The sequence below is a fragment of the Macaca thibetana genome, chromosome 15 (genome assembly GCF_024542745.1).
Source record: "Macaca thibetana thibetana isolate TM-01 chromosome 15, ASM2454274v1, whole genome shotgun sequence".
Taxonomy (NCBI): domain Eukaryota; kingdom Metazoa; phylum Chordata; class Mammalia; order Primates; family Cercopithecidae; genus Macaca; species Macaca thibetana.
Window position 1 is genome coordinate 519,913 of NC_065592.1, and position 22,733 is coordinate 542,645.

Here is a 22,733-nt window from a genome sequence, read left to right on the forward strand (position 1 = left end):
AGTTCTAACATCCATGTGAATGAAGTCCAACAAGGAGAAAAGAGAGAAAATGGAGCAGACACGCTGTCTGCAGATACTATTCTGGCTGAGAAATTTCCAAAAGTGATGGACATCAAGCCACAGGTTCAAAAAAAAAAATCTCTGCAAATCCTAAGCAGAATAAATAAAGAGAAAATCACACCTAGGCATATTACAGTAAAACGAACTCAAAACTTCAAAATGAACTTCAAAAATGAACTCAAAACAACTCACAGAAAGGAACTAGGTCTCCTTGGAAAAATGACTGATTCCTGGGGGAGAATGAATAAGTACAAGAGAAAAGAAGTTCTCCTTACAGTAGAATGCCAACTAATATCTATAGATAGTAAAAAAAAAAAATCACTATTTCTTCAGCCATAATAGAAATAATAGAACAGATAAAATTCATCAAGGGAAGATAAAACTAGTACATGAAAGTTTGAAGAGGAACAGGATATTTACCTAACTTCAAAGTATTACCCTACAAATTTCTTGCTAATGACAGGCAACAGTTAACTTCACAGTAGAAGAACACAGCAAATATAATCTTAAACACATGATCAAAGTTAATGTCACAAATAATGAGACAAACTGGTATAATTCATCTCCTAACAGGACACTATGGCACTGAGAAAGTGCCAACGTCCCCATTGTGGTGTTCCCAGTGCAACCTCAATCTAATCATGAAGAAACATCAAACCCAAATTGAGAGATATACTATAAAAATAGTTGGCTGAAACTCTTCAAAAATGTACAAGTCATGTAAGGCAGAGAAAGGCTGAGGAATATTCTAGATTAAAGAGAGTTAAGGATCACAGCAGTTCATGATCCCGGATTGGATCCAGGACCAGGAGAAAGAGCTAGAGAAGACATGATTGGGATGACTGGTAAGATTTGAATAGGGACAGTGGATTAGATAATTGTATTATATCAAAGGGGAATGTCCTTGGTCTTAGGAAATACTTAGGGGTAAACGAATATGATTTCTGCAATTTACTCTCAAATGAGTTAGAGAGAAATAGACACACACACACACACACACACACACACACAGTGCAAATGATAAAGCAAACGGGGCAAAACATTCACAATTGGTAAATCTGGGCAGGTTACTCCCACTTTTAAGATGAAATTTTGAAATTTTATGTTTGAAATTTTGTTTCAAAATTATAAGTTACAAACATTTTACAATGTGAATATTTAAAAAGAAAGTGAAATAAGGATGTTTTTAGATTCAACAAAAACTGAGACTTCATTAATAGCAGATAAACTTTAAAAAATATGAAAGAGAGGGGATGTCAGCCAGCAGAGAAATGGTCTTGGGTGGAAATACAATAATGCAGGAGGAAATGGGGAGCCCTCGGCACGGTAAACACAGGGTAAATCTAAATGAGCACAACTGCCTAAAACAAAAACAATGTCTTCTAAGGTTTGAATATATATAGAATTAAGATACATGATAACACTTGCACAAAAGTTGGAAGGAAAATGGATACAATCAAAAGTTGCAAGGTCCTTCCTTGCATTGCCTGGGAAATAGTAAAAAAGTACTCATTTAAGGGAATCTCTGGTGTAAGGTTACCACTTAAGAAAAAAAGTGTGTAACTAACAAACCAATGTAGGGCAGGGGAAGTAGAATTAAAAATACATTAATTCAAAAGTAGGCAGGAGAGAAGAAAAGAGGAGTAGATGTGACAAATAGAAAATAAAGTTAGATTACTTATTTAAACCCAAATAGCTCAGTAATTACATTAAATGTAAATGGACTACATATGCCTATTAAAAGTCAAAGACTGTCAGATCAGACTGGCTTCCCCAACTATTTATAAGAGACCCATTTTAAATATAAGGAAAAAGACAAGTTTAAGTAGTATGAGAGAAAATAATGTGCCACACAAAGCACTAATCCCAAGAAAGCTGGTGTCACTACAACAGCAGATAAAGGAGATTACAGCAAGAATAAATGCCGGAGAAAAGAAGAGATGTTTCATAATGATAACAGGGTCAAATTGACAGGAATTATCCAGTAATACTCAAACTAGTTGTTCTAAACTTAATGCTGTATAGAAAATACCTGGATCTGGGAAAGGGCCCAGGTATGTGCTTATTATATTACAGCTCCAGACACTTTTAATGCCAATCACACAAGGACCACTTTGAAAACAAGTGGTCCCAGCCCTCTAGGTGGGCTACCTACGCCTCAGTAGCCTTGACACTTCTGCAAGGCAGTTGGGTAAAAACTGGATCAGACTTGAGGGCCTCCAAGGGGCAGACTGCCTGATAGGTGAAGGCAGAGCGGCTCCTGCCACTGGACAATGGAAGTGTCAGCACTGGGAGTCAAGGTTAACTGGCCCTCTGCAGCTCCATGCACTCGCCCTGTGCACCTGCAGCTCAAAGAGGAAGCTGGGCATTTTCTAATTGGTGGCACATGGAGCTCTGGTGCTTGGATGGATACGTACTGAGAGACATGGGCCAAAGCTAGAGGTAGAGATGGGGTGTTGGGATGAAGAGGCCATGGACTTATGCAGAATCTTAGGGTGCCCAGGGCACTCTTAAGCCCACCTGGCACTTGGGAAAGTGTGAAGGGATGGAGGTGGGTAGGGACACAGTGTGTCCCTACTGCCTCACCAGGGCATAGATGGGGCCTTAGAGAATGGCAGGAGGAGCCCAGAAAGGACACCGTGTCCTCCTCAGTCCTGTGACCTCCCTTCCTGCAAACAGAGCTTGGAGACTTATAAGTAATTTGAAGAGTGCAGCTGTGAGGGCAGCCCAGAATAAAAATGGAACAGGGTGGAGGGTCCTAGGAGCTTGGATCCAGATCAGACCTCTGTAGCCAATTCCTGGGCTATGAGACCTTGGGTTCGTGGTAAACATCTGGAGCCTCAGTTTCCCCTGTGAACGCCAGCCTTCTGGGCTGCTGTGAGGATGAAGGAGATTGCAGAGGGTGCCTGGGACAGGGCCAGGGGTGTGGACATAGCTGTGGTGCTAGTCTGCCTGAGTCTGACCAGGTGGGGGCTGCAGCGAGGCCAGCCCCGCACCCTCAGGGTAGGGCCACTCACCCGTCCGTTGGTCTCGCCCTTCCACCAGCCCTGGTCCCCGCCGATGCGGCTGTAGATCCTCACCACGTCACCCTCCCGCAGCGAAAGCTCTCTCATGTCTCGGGCAGCAAAGTTGTACCTGGCCACAGCCGTGCCGATGACGCGGGGCGTGAACACTGTTGAGGGAGACGGGCAGCATCACACAGCAGCAGTAGGGGCCCAACCAGGGATCGAGGAGGCCCTTGGGCCAAGCTGGGTCTCTCCCCTGGTGCCCAGAACCTTGCTCTGTACCCAGAGAGGAAGGATGTCAAGCATCCAGGCTCTGGAGGGACACACTGGCCTCCAATCCCAGGCCCTCTTGCCCCCTGGGTCTGGGGACACAGCACATCCAAGTTCCTGCAATGAGGATGCTCTTAGGGACACGAGCAGGTGCCCAGGCTTTGACCATCATCATTCCAGTGGTCCTCCAATTCCAGAGCCCAAATCCAACCAGCAACCCAGTGGAACCAGCTTGGCCCAGACACAGAATCCTGATAGACAGGTGTCAATGACCATGGCTGAGGGCGAAACACACACAGCTGCAGGGAAGGGACTTTGACTCTGGCAGCTGAAAGCCATGAGGTCAGGGCTGACTAAAACCCTCTCCTCCCTGCACCCAAGTCCCACAGCTCCTCCTCGTGGCCACCTGTTTTGTTACCAGAGGCAAAGCTCTTGATGAACAAGGAGGAATGACAGTGGCCGGGGCTGGGGAAGTGGCCATCAGGGTGGGCGTGTCCACAGGGGGTGAGTGGTGACAAGGGTGGGACCAAGCCTGACGTGTCCTCAGGTGCCTGCAGCAGCCTCTGCCCAGGCTCCCTAGCCCCTTCCTCCCCGCCACCCTGCGCCAGACTGCGGACAATTGTGGCCACGTCAGGCAGGGCTGTGGGGCCAGCGAGCAGCTCCATGCTGGGTCTCCCAAGGCAGCTGCCACAGGCCCGGTCCCCCCACGCCCTGGGGAGCAGCGGTACCTGACCAGAAGGGAGCGGAGGGGCCCTGAGAAGCAAAGCTGAGGCCCTGAGGACCGAGAAAAGAAAAGTTGTAGGAAGCACAGGAAGCTGCAAAGAGGCGAGAGAGAACGTGAGGCGGGCAGCAGGGCATCCATGCACAGTCACGGTGGGCACAGCTACAGGCTGGGGGGCATGGGGTGGGGCAGGCCCTTTGGCAGGAAAGGCCCTATAGGGGGCAAAGGAGGCAGCGTGGGTTGTCAAGCCCCACCCAGGCACAGGCACCGCTCGGCTACACCTGAGCTACCCTGGAGCCAATCTCTGCACCTGTGTCCTCGAGAGCAAATGGGGACCACCTCCTCGCATGCCCTCGTCTGGCACCCAGCAGGTGCTCATTAAGGCCAGCTGTTCCTTTCCTGTCCAGCTCGGCCTGTGTGGGACCCATGGCCCTGCAGGTCCCTGTGGGCTGGAGGATGTGGGATGACTCCGGACAGAGTCCTGAGCGGGAAGCCGCATGCTCTGGGCCTGCCTCTGCCCCTGATTCCATGTGGCCTTCCCTGTTCTGGGTTGAGGAGTCCAATCTGCAAACAGGCTGCCTCTCACAGAGGAGGCCTAGGAGCTGGGCACAGACAGGGATCTGGGAACGGGTGGGCCTGCCCTTTTCTCTCCCACCAGTGATAGCTCCATGCGCAGGGTCTCTGCCTTGACCTGGCCCCTCCAACCCCCGCTGGTCTCTGGATGAAGGAGCCAAGACAGAAGAGCAATTCTGGGCAGGTGCAGAGCCCCGCCTGTCACGTGGCCCAGGAGATGCCACACGATAGCATCTGTGACAGCTGGGGGCGCGGGCGGGGGGCTGGGGTGGGACTCCTAGCCTGGGTCTGTGAGGGCAGGATCTGGGTGCTGAGAAATGGGCTACGGCAGACCCCTCCAAGGAGTGCTGGTGTGCTGGCTGGGCTGGGGCGTTAGTTACCTGGGGACCGGCTGGAGGCCCTGGAGGCCGAGCGTTCCCGGGACTTGTAGGGGTACTTGAGTGTGGTGTCCAGCTGCTTGAAGCTCTCCTTGAGTGAGTGGCACTGGTAGTACTCCACCAACTCCTGCAGGGCATACACACTCACTGACAGCTGCTGCCACCTCCGGAAGTCCTCCCGCAGTGACCTGGCCTCCCTCTCCCACCTCCTGGTTCATGTGGGGGAGACGAGCTTCCTGGACTCCTCAGAACTCCCCACGTCCCCCCCAGCCCATGGTGGGTGGTCAGTACCTCGAAGGTACCAGCAACTCCCCCAAAAAATTTCTAGAGAAAATAATCTGCAAAAGATGCCAAAAGACAGACCAGCACGGGCGCTGACGGCCAACAGCTTTTATAATGGAAAAACGGAAACTCTGTATCCAGCACCTGGGGCAAGCTTCTAGAAATAACAGGATCTCCAAGTGACAGAGAGCCACGCGGCCATCCGTCAGGGAAAGATTCATTGATGGTCAATGTGTGTGGCCTTGAAAAGTCGACTAAAAATCAGCTGGGGTATTGCCAGCATTATTATGTATATAATGTAAAGCACACCTAAGCGGCGTGTAGAAAGGTCCTGAGGACTCACTGAGGTGAGAACACCGGTTTCCGCTTTTGTTTTTTCTGGAGGTGGGGATGGGATATTATGGAATTTTTTTTTTTTTTTTTGAGACGGAGTCTCACTCTGTCACCCAGGCTGAAGTGCGGTGGCGCGATCTCGGCTCACTGCAACCTCCGCCTCCCGGGTTCAAACAATTCTCGTGCCTCAGCTTCCCAAGTAGTGGGGACTACAGGCATGTGCCACCATGCCCGGCTAATTTTTGTATTTTTTGTAGACATGGGGTTTTGCCATGTTGGCCAGGTTGGTCTCGAACTCCTGACCTCAAATGATTCGCCCACCTCGGCCTCCCAAAGTGCTGGGATTACGGGCATGGGCCACTACGCCCAGACTGAGATTATGGATTTCTACTTGTCCTTGTGCTTTTCTGTGGCCATAGTGGGGAAGCTAAGAGCTTGGCGGCTCTAGTCAGGAGTTCTCAATATATACAACTTTTGCAATTAAGAAAAGAAAATGTAGGCATAACTTTAAAATCATTTCAAGAACTATGCCTCTAACTGCATTCCGGCTGGGACGGAGGGTGGGGGTGAGTCAGGGAAGGAGTTGTTTGAAGCCATACATGTATAATGGGGCTACCCAGCCAGGCCCCAGCTGGAAGCCCTACTGGGCGTCAGTTTCTGCTCTCGCAGGAGGATGGGCATGAGAGGAATCTGGGGATGCTGGTGGCCTGCCCTGCCCCCACCCCACCCCTGCACTGTCCACCAGGGTCAACCACCTTGCCCAGGCTTTGAGGGTCAGAAATCCCAATTCAGGAGGCTGTGACACAGCTCTAGCTGTCCTAGTGCCTTAAAAACCAGTTCCCTACATCTTTCCCACACTGGGAAGAATCAATCCTCATAGGAAACATGGCCACTTGCTCAGGGCCGGGAGGAAGTACCTGTCCCCTGTGGCTGGGGATAGGAGCCGGCTGGAGCCGCGAGTCACCTACCAGGAGGCTGTCGAATTTCTTGGCTTCTGTGATGTGGATCCAGTTGTCCTTCTCCACCACCTTGATGTGCTTCACTTCATCGTTGAACCTGGGCAAACACATGGCCCCGGTGGTCACTGCATGAGGGCCACATGTCCCCGGCCCCCTCGGCAGCCAGGCTTATTCTGTGTTTGCTGCAGCAAAGCCCCTCGTTCCCAGCTCCTAGGGCCACTCCCTGTCAGCCCTGTCCTACCCCAGCCCTTCGGGCCACCTGCCTGCCTGCCCTCCTTGCTCACTTGGGGCCCAGAATCCCTGGCTGCTCAACTCCCCGCCTCTCCTGGCCTCCAGCCCTACTGAGGCCTCCTATCCTGGGCTTCTGCTCATTTGCTTTTCGGCACCAGGAGCCTCTCCTCCTCCCTGTGGAGCAGCTGGGCCCAGCCCTGACATCTCCTGACATCCTTCCCTGCATGTCCACTTGGCCGGCCAGGCCTTGGGCCTGCTTCTCAAAGGTGCCAAGCACAAGCCTGTCTGGGCCTCGGCACCAGCTGCTGCCCCTGCCAGATGCTCACCTCCTTCCGTTCTCAAGGCCCCCTTACGTTCTCAGGCCTCAATTCAAACATGACCTTACAGAGCAGCCCCCAGACCCCTCCCCTGAATGCCACCCACCCCCTTGCCAGATACAGACATCACAAGAAAACTACAGCCCAATGTCCCTAATGACTGTGGAGGCAGAAATCCTTAGCAAGCAGTTGGCAAACCAAATTTCTCTCCCATACCGTCAGGCGGTGTTTAACCACAGAGACCTGTCCTGAGAGATGCAGGCAGGTGCTTCCATCACTGTACGAACGCCACGGAGTGCACTTATATAAGCCTGGACGGCAGAGCACTTATATAAGCCTGGACAGCCAGACCTAGGCTGGATGGCAGAGCCTACTGCATACCCCACATCTAGGCTGGATGGCAGAGCCTATTGCTCCCGGGCTACAGACCTACTGAATACCATAGGCAGTTGTAACATGAGGTCAGCATAGAAAAGGTATGGTTAAAACACAGTAGAAAAGATAAAAAACAGGATAGCCGTATGGGGTGCTTATCATGACTGGAGCTTGCAGGACTGGAAGTCGCTCTGGGTGAGTTGGAGAGTGGTGAGTGAATGTGAAGCCCTAGGACATTGCTGTGCACCACTGTAGACTTTATCAACGCTGGACACTGAGGCTACACTACATTTATTTTGAAAATGTTCTTTCTGGCCGGGCGCAGTGGCTCACGCCTGTAATCCCAGCACTTAGGGAGGCCGAGACAGGTGGATCACGAGGTCAGGAGATCGAGACCATCCTGGCTAACACGGTGAAACCCCATCTCTACTAAAAATACAAAAACTGCCGGGTGCAGTGGCGGGCGACTGTAGTCCCAGCTACATGGGAGGCTGAGGCAGGAGAATGGCGTGAACCCGGGAGGCGGAGCTTGCAGTGAGTGGAGATAGCGCCACTGCACTCCAGTCTGGGCGACAGAGTGAGACTCCGTCTCAATAAATAAATAAATAAATAAATAAATAAATAAATAAATGTTCTTTCTTCAATCATAAATTAACCTTAGCTTACTGTCACTCTTTTACTTTATAAACTTTCTAATTTTTGTTAACTTTTTGACTCTTGGGCAATAATACTTAGCTTAAAACACAAATATATTGTACAGCTGTACAAAAATATTTTATTTCTTTGTATCCTTATTCTATAAGCTTTCTTCTGTTTTTTTTCTTTGTTGTTGTTTTTACTCCTATGATAACAACGCCTTCTTCTGGAATGTCTACTGAAGGACTTGCCTGAGGCTGTTTTACAATTAAGTACTTTTTTAATGAGTAGAAGGAGTATGCTCTAAAATAAAACGTATTGTACAGTGAATCCATAAACCAGTAACAGAGTCAGGTATTACAATGATCACATACTATGTATGTGCAGAATTGTTTGTGCTATGCTTCTATATGACTGGCAGCACTGTAGGTTTGTTGACACCAGCATAACCACACTCACATGAGTAATGGGCTGAGCTGTGATGTTACCAGGCCATGGGAACTTTTCAGTTCCATTATAATCTTATGGGACCACTACTACATATGGGGTCCCTCACAGACTGGAATGTCATTATGTGGCCCATGACTGTATTTATCTACATAAACCAGACGCATAGCAAGGACTCCACACCACAACCAAGTGGGACATTCCAGGAATGCAAGGTTGGTTTAACATCTGGAAATCAGCTAATGTAATAAACAGTTGTTAAACAAATGGTGACCTGGCTGCCTGGTCCTCTGTGAGGCCTACATACAGCACCCATCTTGTTTCTCCCTGGATTTAATGTGTACCATGAGTGTGTGTGACCCACCTCCAGCTCCCAGTCGGCAAGGCCCATCTTAGCCTCCTGCAGGCCAGGCATACAGAAGGCTTTCTGAGAATTTTCTTTCAGGTGAGTAATGTCCCACCAGCTCAGTGCTTGGTGGGCTCCAGCCCATTAGGGTCTGTCTCTTGGAGAGTTAACTACAGCCCCAGGGAGAGGGCATAGGGCATAGGGCAAGAGGAGGCAGCTCCCAGGGAGAGGGCACAGGGCAAGAGGATGCCCAGACTGTGCCAAAGCTGTAAGGCAGCAGTAGTCACAGGAGATACCCTCCTAGGCCCCTGGCTGTCTCAGAGCAGCGTGACAGGTCCACTATCTCAACCTGTGGGGCTGCTGGGAAATCCCTGAGCTCACACAGCATTTCACCCACCCACTTGTACCTGAGCTTATCTTGTTCCTATAACCCAGAAATGTCCAACCTAGCCCACAGGGCAGCCAGGAGTGATGTAAACTTGGACCATCTGTGCATGCCACACAGGGTTTCACGCCCTGCCCAGCACACCTGTAGAGACCCCCGGGTCCTCCACACCACTTTCATCTCAATAATGTCCTCACTTGGGCAACAGATGACATGTCCACCCCAACCCCACAAGCTCAGGATGTGACAGTGGTCTCCACTTCAGAACGGCACTGGGGGATGGGTCTCCTCGAGCCCAGAGCCACCACTTACTTGATGCTTATTGCAAAGCGCTCAGCCTCAGCAGGCCGCTCCCTGATTAGGTAGGTCCCGCTGGCGTGGGACTTGAGCAGGTTGTCCGTCTGCTGCCTCTCCATGTTACCTGCAAACCTACAGGAGGGGGCCAGGAGGAAATGAGAGACACAGTGAGGACAGTGTCTGAGGGGCGCCAGCCCTCCATGCGTGGCAGGCCACATGAAGTACTCTGCAGTCCTCATCTGAGAGCTCACTTCCTAATGAACCCAAGAGAACAGGCTGGGTCCCTATGAGTGGGGCACCACTGTGGGTGGGGTCTGACATCTGACCCTGCCTACGGTGGGATACAGTGAGGCTCAGGACAGATCTTGAGAGGGGTAAAAGAGAGGGGTGACTGTGGCCGCCAGCCAGTCCAATGCGCTGTCTTCTGCTCTACAGACCTCAAGGGCCTGCCAGAGGAGTACAGAGTATTCAGTAGATCTAATTTCTTTCCTAGAATATATTTTCACTATTTCAAAAGCAGTAAAGGCATAACTGCTTATGTGGATTTTTTTGCTAACACCTTGGAGATTGCCAACATCTATGTCAGTTGAATTTTGAACAGATTTTGAAACGAAGCTCTTCCTGCCACCTGTACGTCTGGTGGGTAATGAAGCCCACCCTGGGAGGACAAGGCGAGCGCCCTCCCAGAACCTGCTGCCACGCTGTCAGGAGAGCTGGGACTTCTGTGATTCCAAACAGCCTCACTGTTCCCACCAAGCAACTGTATTAAGTCAGTAAGTGGATTACACCTGTGACTTTAAATATACCACTTTTACATAGTGCACATAAAATTTTAAAAGGGTTTCATTCCCTGAAATATCTGAGCCAGCTGAGCCGTTTTAGAGAGGGTTAACAGCCGCCTACAGGAGGGGGACTCCCCCAGGCTCCTGGCAAGTTATAGGCCAGGAGGGAGAAGGCATTTGGGAGCCACTGGGCTCAGTGCCCTGGAGACAGCAAGAGGCAGCCTGGGGCCTCCACCCTGCCGGGCCACTCACAGGCACCACCCAGACCCGGCGGGCATGCCCCCATAACAAAGAGGCCACCAGATGCCCACATACGCAGCCCACGATCCACTCACCAGGGGTATGCAGTGTAGTCGATCTCCCGGGACGGCGGCCGGCTGATGGGCGGCTGGTGGCAAAGCACAAGGGTGTTAACGTCCCCCCAGGGCCATCCACAGAGCAGGGCTCAGAGGGGGTCGCTGTCGGTGACCTAACCCCCAGGCCCAGCATTGGCTGCCTTGGATGGGACCGTCTGTGGACTTAGCCCCAGCGCTCCTGGCCTGGGAGGTGCCCAAGGGCAGTGGCCAGGACAAGCTCATCTCTGAGTAGATGCCCCACAGGTCTGATGGAACAGATGCCGGCATAGCCACCAGCTAACACTGACACGGTCCCCTGGGAGGGCAAGGACCGAATGTGTGGGGAGTTCTCAGCCAGTGGACGTGAGCACACCCAGAGCCAAAGCTCCCTGCTCCAGAGGTCCTGAAGCCCTGGGGTGGGGGTCTCGTGGTGGCCACACTCAGGTGGGTGCTGCCGCTCCAGTGAGCAGGTAGGGCTCCCTCCCTAGCTACAGCCCCCGACCCTGGCCTCACTGGGTCACAGGCTGGGCACAGTCTCAGAGACTACCTCTTCCCTCGCACCTTATTCACCATGCAGATGGGGTAACTGAGGCCTGGGGAAGGGAAGGGACCTGCCCCAGGCCACCTAGTGAGTTCGTGACCCTTGTCCTCCCCTGGTGCCTGGCACCCCTGGTCATCCAAAGCACGCTAAGTGCTGAGCACTTGCCCTTTCAGCAGAGGTGGCACACAGGCTGACAGGACCGGGGCTGGGGTGGGAGGCACCGGGGCTGCCACAGTGGGGTTGGGCAGCCACCCCCTGCACCTTCAGAGGTTTCACACTTTCACTTTGACCTGTCCTTTTGGGGGTGGAGGTGGGGTAACTCATTGTACTCAAGGCTGACTGCTGCCTTTCGTCACAGAGCCGAGAATTTGCTCCGTACCCCTCAGATGAAAGCAACACCATATTGCCTCTGTTTTAAATAGCATAAAGTCTAGCTTTGAATCATATGGTTGAGGGGAACTTTTTTTTTCTTCTAAGGCTGCGTAATAGTCCAAGAGAACTTATAGAGTCCCCGAAATCTGGTGAAAGGCAGCTGGCTGGTCTTCACCCCATCACGGCGGCTGCCGAGATGCCCGTTTTGGTGTCTCTAAAACCACAACGAGATGCCACCCGACGGGCTGAGCCCTTGTAAACACAGGAGAGCGTGCTGCCCCGCGGCCCCCACCCGTCTTCTCTCTGGGCTCCAGCTCCAGGAAGCAGCTCACAGCAGCCTAAATTTAGCAAGGACGTCCCGAATAAGCCAAAAATGTCCACGTGAGGAGACAGCTCCCAGAATCCTCAGCACCCAGGCCACCGTGCTCCGGAAGCTTCTGTGGGAAAGGACTCACCCTTCCATCCACAGGGCAGGGCTTCACAGATGAGCTGGGGAAATACCCTGACTTCCTGGTTTGCACCAGACGACCCTGGCAGAGGAAAGAGATGGTTAGGACCAGGGGGCCGAGCCTGGCCTATGGGAGTGTGGGGCCATGTAGATGGACTCAATCCCGGTCCTGGAGGGTGGGAAAGCCAACGTCTTCCTTCCCAACCTCAGCTGACCTGGGAGCCAGTGAAGGCAGGGAGGTGCCGGGCGTCCCACCCCAGACACGAGAGCGCTAAGGCCTGGCAAATAGGCAAAGCACCTCTGCCAGGCCCTGCAAGAAGCTGGCAGTCCCGTTCATACCCAGGGAGGGACACAGCAGGACTGAGACTCTGCACAGCACACGTGGCCTTTTGCGCCCTCTGAACCTCCTGTTATATGAATGTAGGGTCTGGCACAAGAAATTCATCACCAACTATGGACTGATAATGACCATGACAAAATGACCACAGCATCATTGTAACCTGAACATTAATACACGTTCGGCTCTAACGTCAGCTCCCACGGGAGGCTGCTTTGCTGGGCTAAATGCCATCAAGGTCCTGTGGTGCTCTGCTGACCTGCGGGTCTTGGGGCTCCCTTGAGCACTGGGGCTTGGTAGAGGGGCCCAGGAGCAGGTGTCTGAGTCCTTGGCTCAGACGCCCCAGTGCCAGCATGCTCAAAGACGTGGGGTCTCAGTGTGTCAGGAGGAAAGCAAATGCTCCCAGCACTCTTTACAGCCCAGCCATCGGCCGAAGGTGGGGATGAACACCCACAAAGGTCTCCACTCTGTAGGCCTTGGAAACAGAGCAGCACATTCCTGGCTCAAAACCATAAACCACATCACGATGACGCCATCTGTGCCCACCTGGGGAAAGAGCGAACCTGCCCGCTCACCCCACGATCGCGCAAAGGTTGCTGACCTGAACTGAGGTAGGGGTGGGGAGGAGGGTGGGCATGGTGTGGCCGGGGCAGAAGTCTGAGGAGGGCCTATGGGACACAACAGAGGCAGGAAGGACAGGGGCCAATGGAGAAAGGCTTGGGTGCCAGGGCAGGAGGGCCTCTCCCGGGAAGGGATGCTGCATCCCCTACCATGTGAAAGCAAACACCCGGGGAAAGACCAGGCTAAGGTTCCCAAGAACGCATGCCACATCGCAGAACGTGAGGCAGGAGAGGCCTCGCTAGTCACCCTGTGCCGCCTCCTCCCTGGTGATCTCTCAGCCCTCTGCCTCTGCCTGGGATATGCAGGACTTTATGTTTCTGCCCCAGGGAGCAGGCAGGAGCCAGAGCCGGGGACTCTCAACCCTCCCGGGTCCCAGGACCCACCTCCCACCACGGAGACTCAGGGTCACCCCTCAGCAGCTCAAGCACGTCGCCCGTCTGGAAGGTCAGCACAGGCTTCCCGGGAGGGGCTGGGTTGCCATGGTAATTCTGCATGGCCACCATCTTGGGACCTGCAAAGGACAGGACAGCTCACTCGGTGACTCAGCAGCTCGCTCGGTGACTGACTTGGCCCCGGCCCGCAGCCCACCCCATCACCGAGCTCGGCCTCCCTCCCCCAGCACACACAGCCCTGCGCCTGCATCTCCCCGCCCTAAATCCTTCCCATAAGCCTCGTGTCTTTTTGATAAATATCATAAGTAAATTATTCATGCAATAAACAGATTCAGGGGTCATCACGGAACAGCAACTTATTTTCAGATGGCACTTTGTGCTTTCTTCCAACACCCTTCAGATCTGTGGCCCCCAGGCAGCTGTGCGGGGCAGAAGACGAGGGATCCCTCGTGTCAGAGACGGGTGATGGGTCAGCAGGCCCAGCAGCTTGCCCAAGGCCACAGAGCTCACAGAGGAGCTCTGGGCCTGAAATGGGGATCCTGGCTGTGCCCCCGGGGAATCTGGAGGCTGCTCTTAGACAAGCCTTGCTCCGACCCAGCCCTGCCTGTAGCTCTCAAAGAGCCCACGTCTCTCCCAGCCCAGCTCCCGCCTGGTCCCAGCAGCAGCGGTGTTTTCCATCTTTTGTCTTCTGCTCATGAGGGTGAGGTTGTACTGAGCACTGCCTGGACTGCACTCAAGTTTGCAGATAACACGATGCTTTCTACGCTGTGTCTAAAAGCACGTTTCCATTAAGCAACCCACAGCAAGGCAGGAAGGGGATGGAGGACGTGGTGGGAAGACGGCCGCGCCTTTTGGTCTCAGGTCTCTGGCTGCAGCTCCGTGCCCCTCCCCGGCTAGAAGGCCCTTGCCCCTCTGCAGGCTGGGTCCTGTCCCCACAGCCTGTTGCTGCCTTATCAGAAACAGAGCCAACTCCCAAGGAGGTGCCACAGAGGCCAGAGAGGCAGGAGGGAGGGGCCCCAGGCGGCGGCATCCAGGAGCCTGGAGCAGCTGGTGGCTGGGCAGACCCGGCCATCCCCACACCTAGGCCCTGGCTCAGCTCCCAGGTGACGGCTGACATGGGTGACAGCACAGGGTCCAAGTCCAGATGACTCACCTGGTCCCGCTCCGGAGGCGTCCTGTGAGGACAAGGACAGAACACAGTGATGAGAGAAAGCTGCTCCTTGACTGTGGCCAATGCACTGACCCACCTCCCCTTTCCCTGTCCCCACTTGTTCCCAGATAGAGGGATCAAGGCAGGAGCAGGGGAGGAGAGGGACACTGTTCTCTATGTGACTCCCACCCTGGCAATATACTCCACCTCTGTGCACCTCCACTCCTGGAAGGTCTGTGCCCTTCCCTCTCCCTCTCCTTACCACGAGCCCCCACCTCCTCCAGGAAGCCTGCCCTGACCACCTGCTCTGAGCCTGGGCTTTGTGGTCTCCATCTAGGACACACAGTGCCAAATACAACAAAGTTTCCCTCCTCTATGAAGGCTGGTTCATGTGGACCTCATAGCTCGAGGGGTACATGAAGCCCCCAAAGTGACTCCATCCCCACATCAGCTAAAGAGAGGGCTCTGAGCCAACTGGGGGACTTGGGGACAGGAGGGCTGGCACGCAGGACCCAGAGCTGTACCCACAGCCGCGAGCAGCCAGTGGGCAAGGGAATGGGGGGGGCAGCTGGGATAGGAAGACATCGCTGGGGCCCCTAGGAGGACTCTACTGACACCCACCAAGGAAAGCAGAGGCCTCTTGTGACTGAAAGTGGCTCATCCAAGCCGGTGTGGCTCCAGGAGCGGTGAGAGGCAGACAATTGGGTATTTCTGGCTCTGGGCACACAGGGCTGTGGCGGGGGCGGGAGCAGAGGGAGGGGAAACAGTTTGTGGACTTACCAGATCTGCAGGAGAAGCTGGAAAGGAAGCAGGTCTGGTGTTAGAGGGGAGGCCACCGATGCCAAGGCCCCGTGTGGCTCTCACTCACACCGACCCGAGCCTCTGGGACAAGCTTAAGATGGTAAGTGAACCAAGCTACAAAGTGGTCTGTTTTGGACATGGATCATGGACACGCAGGTCCAAGCTCGCGGCTGTGAAAGCCTCTCGGTTACTTCTGGCAGCAAATTCTGAGCTCTGGCTTTAGGGGGCCCATGGGAGAACTCGGACCGGATAAGAGACCTGAGCCGGCGAAAAGGTTGTCCCGCCTGGGCCACCTCTTTTGAATGACGGCAGCTGCCTGGATCACTGGGTGGTACGTGGCATGCAATGGGGAGATTTCCACAATCGCTTAGTGATGCCTGCTGGGGCAAGCGATGAGGAGGCATCGGTAGGCATGCTACCTGCCACAATCGCTTAGTGATGCCTGCTGGGGCAAGTGATGAGGAGGCATCATGCTACCTGCCACAATCGCTTAGTGATGTCTGCTGGGGCAAGTGATGAGGAGGCATCGGTATGCATGTTACCTGCCACAATTGCTTAGTGATGCCTGCTGGGGCAAGTGATGAGGAGGCACTGGTATGCATGCTACCTGCTTACCGTCCTCAGCTCAGACACCCGGGTGCCAACATGCTCAAGGACACAAGACCTCAGCGTGTCAGGAGGAGAGCCAATGTTCCCAAGACCCTTTAGGGCCCAGCCATCTGGCAAGCTGGCTGCCACCCACCACCAGAGGAGGCAAGGAGCCCAACAGCTTACACACACGGCTGACATGACCTCCACCCCACCCAGCACTCACAGTGCAGACGGCCCTGGACAGACAGGCATCCACAGACACCAAAGAACAGGTTCCAGCTCAGTGGGCAGGGGTCGGGGGGCCAGCTGGACAGCAGCTATGACTGTGCCTGATGAAGGCTTCCCACAGGAAAGGCTCTCAGGAGAGGCCAGTATCTCTCCGGGACATCTCAGCCCCCATGGGCAGCAAACAGCTAAACCAGCCTGGGCAGAGCCCAGAGGTGAAAGCTACAATGGTCAAATTGGAACACTGCCCAGAGCCAAACCACAGAGCAAAGGTAGAAGCCTGGACCAGAGGGAAGGCAGCTTGGACATTCTTAAAGGAAAAATAGCTACAAGTGGCAAGGACAGTGTCTCCCGGCAGAGGGATGAGGAGGGGGACAAGGACACAGGCACTGGGGGAGTCCCAGGTCCCTGAGGATGGAGCTGGTGCCAGCCAGGGCACTGCCAGGACATGGGAGAATGCGGACGGCAACGCTGGCTTCCAAAAGACCTGCAGTTGCCTCTGTAGTGGAAACCTAACTACACATACTAGGAAAAACCGAAAACCATAGAGAGGTGGGGCGGGCGGGCGCGCACGTCCGCAGAAAGCAGGACAGTGCCCGGGGCCTCGTGGCAGCTGGCTTTGCCTGGGGATAGCAGGAGTAGTTTTTCTCTCCTCCTTTACACTTCTCTACATTTTCCAAATTTTCTATGGAAAATCAGTAATTAATAATCGGGGGCAAAACAGAAAAATCACAGAAAAAAGAAAACTTGGCAGGAAATATACCAAAATACCGCCTTTCATTATTTCTAAGCAAGTTCACGGGTGATGCTTTCTTTAAAATTTCATTTCTTTTTTTCTTTTTCTCCAAATTTTTGGTAAGTAAATGTATTACTTTTAGAATCAGAAAAAGAAAAAAAAAGGTTCTGAGTGGCTGCAGCCAGTCGTCTGGGAGAGGGACATGCGGCCACAAGAGGGCAGTATGGATGGACACAGCTGAAAAGCCGCGTTCAGGCCACAGGCTGCCTGCAGAATCCTCCGGTACTAACTCCAGGGGCTGCGGGATCCTGCACACAGCTGGGGGGCTGCATTGGGCCTGTGGTGGGGACAAGGGGGTCCGGGCTGACCTTCTGGCCCTCTCCCCGGGGTAGGGTACTGGGCTGGCACTCACAGTAAATGATAAATTAACTATTGATCTGAAGTCACAGCTCAAAATGTATTCCGGGCGCTGGCGTCTCCGGGTGACAAGCTGGCCTGACTTGTTTTTCTGTCTTAAAACACTTGCAGGAGGCCCAAGGAGACAAGACCCAGAGACTCGGCCTTCGGCCACGGGGGGCTCTTTGTTGAATGGAAGCTCCGCTAAGAAGTGTAGACAAATTGCCGAAAGTTTCAAGCCTCAGTTTCTGGGGCTGATGATGGAGGTGACATCCTGATGTCTGAAACTGCTCTGGAGAGAACCATCTCAGGCTTTGCACCACTGTCCAGCTGCCCGGAGCTGGGCACAACCCCAAATGTATGCCCCCCAACCCAAGATGTTTCAGGGGAGCCTCCAGGGTGCATCTCTGCCTCTGCCCACTGCCAGCCTGGCTCAACCCTCTCCCCTCCCTGAGCCTCAAGCTACCCTAGAGGGGCATGAACAGAAGGGAACCACTGTAAGTGCCATGTGTGTACACGTGCATGTGCGTGTGTGCCTGAACCATTTACTAACATGGCTACAGCTACTGATGGCCAGGCCTCACCCACCGGGAGAAGCCAGGGTGACTGGTGTTTCTGTGATGAGAAACCTCCATGCACCCATCGAGAATGTTCTGTGCCGGGTTTGGGGATGGAGATTCCAGAAGCTTCCTCCCAGAGCGGGGCAGGGGATGTAGGAGATGGGGAGGGGTCCTCGAGTACCCATTAGGAGAGAGGGGCTTGGAATGGAATTCATCCCGGCTGTGTCTACTGATAAGTGTGTGACGTGTGGCAGATGTCTGCCCCAGGGCACATAAGCACCAGTGTCCTCATCTGGTCCCTGCCCCATGGGAGATGGTGCCTGAGGCCCAGTACCCGGGTGGCAGAGGGCAGAAGTGAGTGGGCACAGTCAGGGACTCGGGGGGTACTCACTAAACTTGCAGGGAGGTATCACTTCCAGGCACTCCTTGTGTGCCCCGACGCCACACTTGGTGCACATGTATCCCTGGTAGAAGGTGCCCCTGCACAGGGGAGGGCGGGAGGTGAGGTTGAGGCTGGGGCCGGCTCCTCACGCCTCTCTGCCAAGGTCAAGGCCCTTGTTCCCACCCAGGCTCACCTGGCTGGCTCCCTCCCAGCACACACATCCCTCACAGCCCTGAGTATCCAGGACCCTCCTTTACCAGGCAGCCTGACACCTGCTTTCCCCTACTTACCCCAGCCTGCCTCCCCGCCCCACACAGCATCCCGGGCACCCAGGGACAATCGCCCCCTGGCTAGATCTGAAACTCCAAGGGCTTGGCTGGGCCTCTTTTTTTTTTTTTTTTTTTTTTTGAGACAGGGTCTCACTCTGTCACCCAGGCTGGAGCACAGTGGTGACATCGCAGCTCACTGGAGGCTCAATCTCCAGGGCTGAATCAGTTCTCCCACATCAGCCTCCTGAGTAGCTGGGGCCACAGGTGCAGGCCAACACCCCTGGCTGACTTTTGTATTTTTTGTACAGAGAGAGTTTTGCCATGTTGCCAGGCTGGTATTAAACTCCCGGGCTCAAGCGATTCGCCTGCCTCAGTCTCCCAAAGTGCTGGGACTTGAGCCACCATGCCTGGCACGGGCCTGACTCTTGTGGGATATACCCCCTTAACCCCTCAGGGCCTCCCACAGGGAACACAGGACAGATAGAACACTAAGCTCCCTTGGGGACCTGGGGTGGGCGTGGATCGAGGTGAGGGCTGAAGGAGGAGGTTTCCTACCTGAGGAACATTTTGCAGGCTTTGCAGTTGGTGGTCTTGTCAAACGTGTACATCTGGAAACTGTGGTGGTTGGCATTGGCTTTGTCCGGCTTGATGTTTGACCTGGCAGGAGGGAAAGAGAGCAGACGCTACACCCACCAGCTTCCCCGAGCCCCGTCATGTGGCCATCCTGGGAACTAGCTGGGCTCCAGACCAAGGCTGTGCAGAATCCGGGAGGGCCTGGACTCCAAGCCTGGCTCTGCCCCCGACACGGGGCAGACTCGGGACCCAGACTCCCTGCTGGTAGAAGGCTTTAACACTGCTGCACTGGCCTGACAGAACCTTCCAGGTGGCGGTGGTGGTCTAAGGTCCTGACTGGGATTGGATGTGGGCAGGTGTGGCCATTTGTTAAAACTCAGAAAACATAAGCTTAAGATTTGTTTGCCACATTGGATATAAGCTTGAAATTTCAGAGGCTAAACAAATATTGGGCCCCTTGAGGTACGTGTGCAATTCACTTTGACACAGACCCGCTGTTGGATGGCCAGGGGTGGGGTGGGGTGATGCGGACGGCGGCGGCGTGGTGAGAAGATGGCTATTCACCATCATGTTGCTTCAGCTTCCATGAACACTTGAACTTCTCCACAATAGGATGTTGGGAAGAAAATTACAGGCCAGGCATAGCAAGTGGCCGAAGAGGAGATGCCCCAGGCCTCCCCCACAGAGCCTGGGTGCAAACGACGTGGCTGCATCTATTCCCACGAGCCAGGCCCCGGCCCCGCTGTGTCCAGTGGTTCCCTTTCGATCCTCCCAAGAAGTCCGGAACACAGGCCTTCCCCTCTCCATTTCACCAGCGGAAACCGTCAGAGAGGCGAGCGCACCTGCCCGCAGAGCTCAAGCACAGACGACCCTGCCTGGCCCCCCAGGGTCCGTGTTCCCGGAACCCACTCATCACCTTTCTCTGTTTCACGTATCTAGGGGTACCTCTTGGATTTCATGGAAAAATAGTTCTGTGGCTTCAAAAACAGGTGTCAAGCCACCAGCCCGTAAGACCCTGAAGACTGGTGTCACCAGGTATCCTCTGGCATCATGGCCACTCCCAGCCGGTCACTGCTCTGTGGGCCAGGCGTGCCAGGCTCAGCCTCAGGGGTGGGATGGCTCATTCCAGCAGGACAGCGGAGCCTGCCTGGGACAGGCTGTGGCAGACGGAGAGCCCTCTCACTCTGGATCGATTGTTAAAGAGGATGCCACCGACGGAGGCTGGCGTCCCAGGGGTGATGGAGGTTGCTGTGTCCCTGACATTCCAACTTTGCCTCCCTCCACCCCTGGTCTGACAGGAGTCACAGACACAATCCACCTGGGCTTCCGCCCCCCCATACAACTGATCTGCACGGGACCTGGGGGCTGCCACCTGGAACTCACATGGCCATCTCAAACTGCTCCATCCACTTCCTCTTCATATCTTCTGTTTTGCAGAAAAACTGGAAACCTTGCTTTCCTTGAAGGTGAATTAGGTAGAAGCCGTAGGACCACTGCGGGAGAGAGGGGCCATGCTTGCCACGGACACGGCTTCAGACATCCTGGCACGTGCCCATGTGTACTCTTGCCTGCGCAGTATGTGCACGTGTGGGTGCCCGTGCCTGTGTGAACACGTTCTCACGTGTGTACCTGCACTCTTGCCCACGCTGTATGTGCACACGTGTCTCTGTATGCATGCATGCATAGCTGTGTGCTCGCATCCTCCCATGAGAATACATATGCGCTTGTGCCTTCACATGTGCATGCATACGAGTGTGCTGTGTGCATGGGTGTGCATCTGTGCCCGCACGCGTCTATGTGTGTGCTCCTGTGAGCATGTGTGCACACACACTTGTGTCTGTCCCTGTAGGTACACACATGCTTTAACAGGTATGATGCATGTGCACCCATGCTGTGTGTGCTCTCCTGTGGGTGCACACACATGTGCATGGGCAGATCTGCACACCTGCCTGTGCCCGTGTGCGAGGATGCTCCACCGAGCGGATATGTAGATGCATGTTCAGTGCGGGCAGGACCCCAAGGAGGATGAGCTCGGGGCCCCACCCAGGGCCCCTCCACGAGGCCTGACCACCCACTTTCACTTCCTAAATGTGATGCTAAAAAAACCTCACTTCTCTGAAGTAGAACAATAACAACAAAAAGGCAGGGAACAGCCATGGGCCTGGGGCTCCTTCTGCGAAGCCATCCCCCACTGAGCAACCCACAGCTACCCCCTTCCCTGCCTCCCCTTCGGCCACCCCACAGGCCTCGCCATCTCTCCGAGCTCTTGGACAAAGTGGTTCAGAAAAAAGAGTTTGGCAAATAGGAGCCCACTGGGTTAGAAAAGATGGCGGGAAAGAGGAAGGAAGGGAGGGATGGAGAGAGGAAGGGCGGAGCGGGATGGGAGGAGGAAAGACACAAGGAAAGAGAGAGGAAAAGGGGAGGAAGAGGGAGGGAGGAGGGAGAGAACACAGAAAAACAAAAAGGATGATGGAGAGCTGGAGAGAGACCGAGAAACCCCAGCCTCTGGCCCGAGCTCCAGCGACTGAGGGTCACGGGGTTTTCCTTTCACACTGTCTTCGTGGGTCTTTCATCATGAATACAAATCATTTCATCATCGGGAGAGGGAGAGGAGGACGGAGGACCAAGAAAACCAGGAGCCCAGGCCATCAGGCCTCTGGGTCCCCTGGCTCCGGGCAGAAGTGCCAGCACCAGGCTGGGATGATTGAGGCAGGTGGGAGGACCTGGGCGCTAGGTGCTTACCATTTTCCCGTGAGACTAGGAAGCATGAGGAGAGGAGAGGAAGGGGGAGATGGTCAGTGAGAGGCTCAGCCCGGCCCCGTGGTGAGTGCCACGGTGTGGGGGCGCCAGGAGCCCTGGCAGGTGGGACACCCTCCAGTGCCCAGGTTGGGGGTGGGGCGATCAGTGGGACAAGGACTTTCTTCCCCGAGTGTTGGCTGCTGGAGGCAGGGACTCGTGGGCCCGTTATTTGTCTTGGGTATCAGGGCAGGGAGGGTCACCCTCAACGGCTCATCCAGCCTGCACTCGCTGGGTCTGGACCAGGGCTACACTGCCAGCCCTGGACGCCAGGGCCCGGACTTTCAGAACATGGGCTCCTGACCCCCCGCCCCCCGCCCCACCAGGGCTGAACACGGTAGGTGCTCAAGTGCCATGGGCAAAAGCCTCAGCTGAAGCAGGACTGAACCAGAGAGCCAGGCAGCAATAGCCCTGTAGCCATGGTCCTGCCCCACAGCAGGTTTGGCCCCACCCCATAGCCCTGGCCCCACCCCCTGGCAGCCACAGGCCCACCTCTGCAGTCCTGGCCCCGCCCTAGCAGCCACAGGCCCCACCCCTGCAGCCCTGGCCCCGCCCCAGCAGCCACAGGCCCCGGTCAGCTACATGTAGAGTCTTGGACAAGTCACAGCCAGACCTACCCACAGCCCTCCTCCAAGCACTGCAGGGTGGGACGGGAGAGGAAAGCCTGCTTGCTACAAGGGACAACATGGGCTAGAGTCAGGCTGGTCAGATGGAAAGCCGAGGTTGAAAGCCCCACCCTCGCTAGAGGCCTTGGGCAGGCCTCTCCCCTCTGCTCCAGTCGCCTCACTGAAGTGGGAGTGGGATTCTGGTCT

At 54.6% G+C, this 22,733-nt stretch overlaps 1 protein-coding gene across 4 annotated transcripts in view; it reads right to left on the reverse strand.

Annotated features, from left to right (window-relative positions):
- VAV2 (vav guanine nucleotide exchange factor 2) overlaps nucleotides 1-22,733 on the reverse strand; it is a 232,748-nt gene that overhangs the window by 2,921 nt on the left and 207,094 nt on the right. Inside the window, exons 15-28 of one of the 4 annotated variants that reach the window (XM_050759858.1) lie at nucleotides 21,868-21,882; nucleotides 20,509-20,618; nucleotides 19,108-19,209; nucleotides 18,293-18,381; nucleotides 15,373-15,389; nucleotides 14,596-14,617; nucleotides 13,434-13,561; nucleotides 12,100-12,174; nucleotides 10,732-10,784; nucleotides 9,630-9,746; nucleotides 6,590-6,677; nucleotides 5,010-5,133; nucleotides 4,064-4,150; nucleotides 3,078-3,232 (exon numbers count right to left, since the gene is read on the reverse strand). In XM_050759858.1, the coding sequence (XP_050615815.1) occupies nucleotides 3,078-3,232; nucleotides 4,064-4,150; nucleotides 5,010-5,133; nucleotides 6,590-6,677; nucleotides 9,630-9,746; nucleotides 10,732-10,784; nucleotides 12,100-12,174; nucleotides 13,434-13,561; nucleotides 14,596-14,617; nucleotides 15,373-15,389; nucleotides 18,293-18,381; nucleotides 19,108-19,209; nucleotides 20,509-20,618; nucleotides 21,868-21,882 (1,182 nt within the window). The remainder of the gene's footprint in view (nucleotides 1-3,077; nucleotides 3,233-4,063; nucleotides 4,151-5,009; nucleotides 5,134-6,589; nucleotides 6,678-9,629; nucleotides 9,747-10,731; nucleotides 10,785-12,099; nucleotides 12,175-13,433; nucleotides 13,562-14,595; nucleotides 14,618-15,372; nucleotides 15,390-18,292; nucleotides 18,382-19,107; nucleotides 19,210-20,508; nucleotides 20,619-21,867; nucleotides 21,883-22,733) is intronic. The other 3 variants (XM_050759859.1, XM_050759860.1, XM_050759861.1) reach the window with 3 other exon arrangements.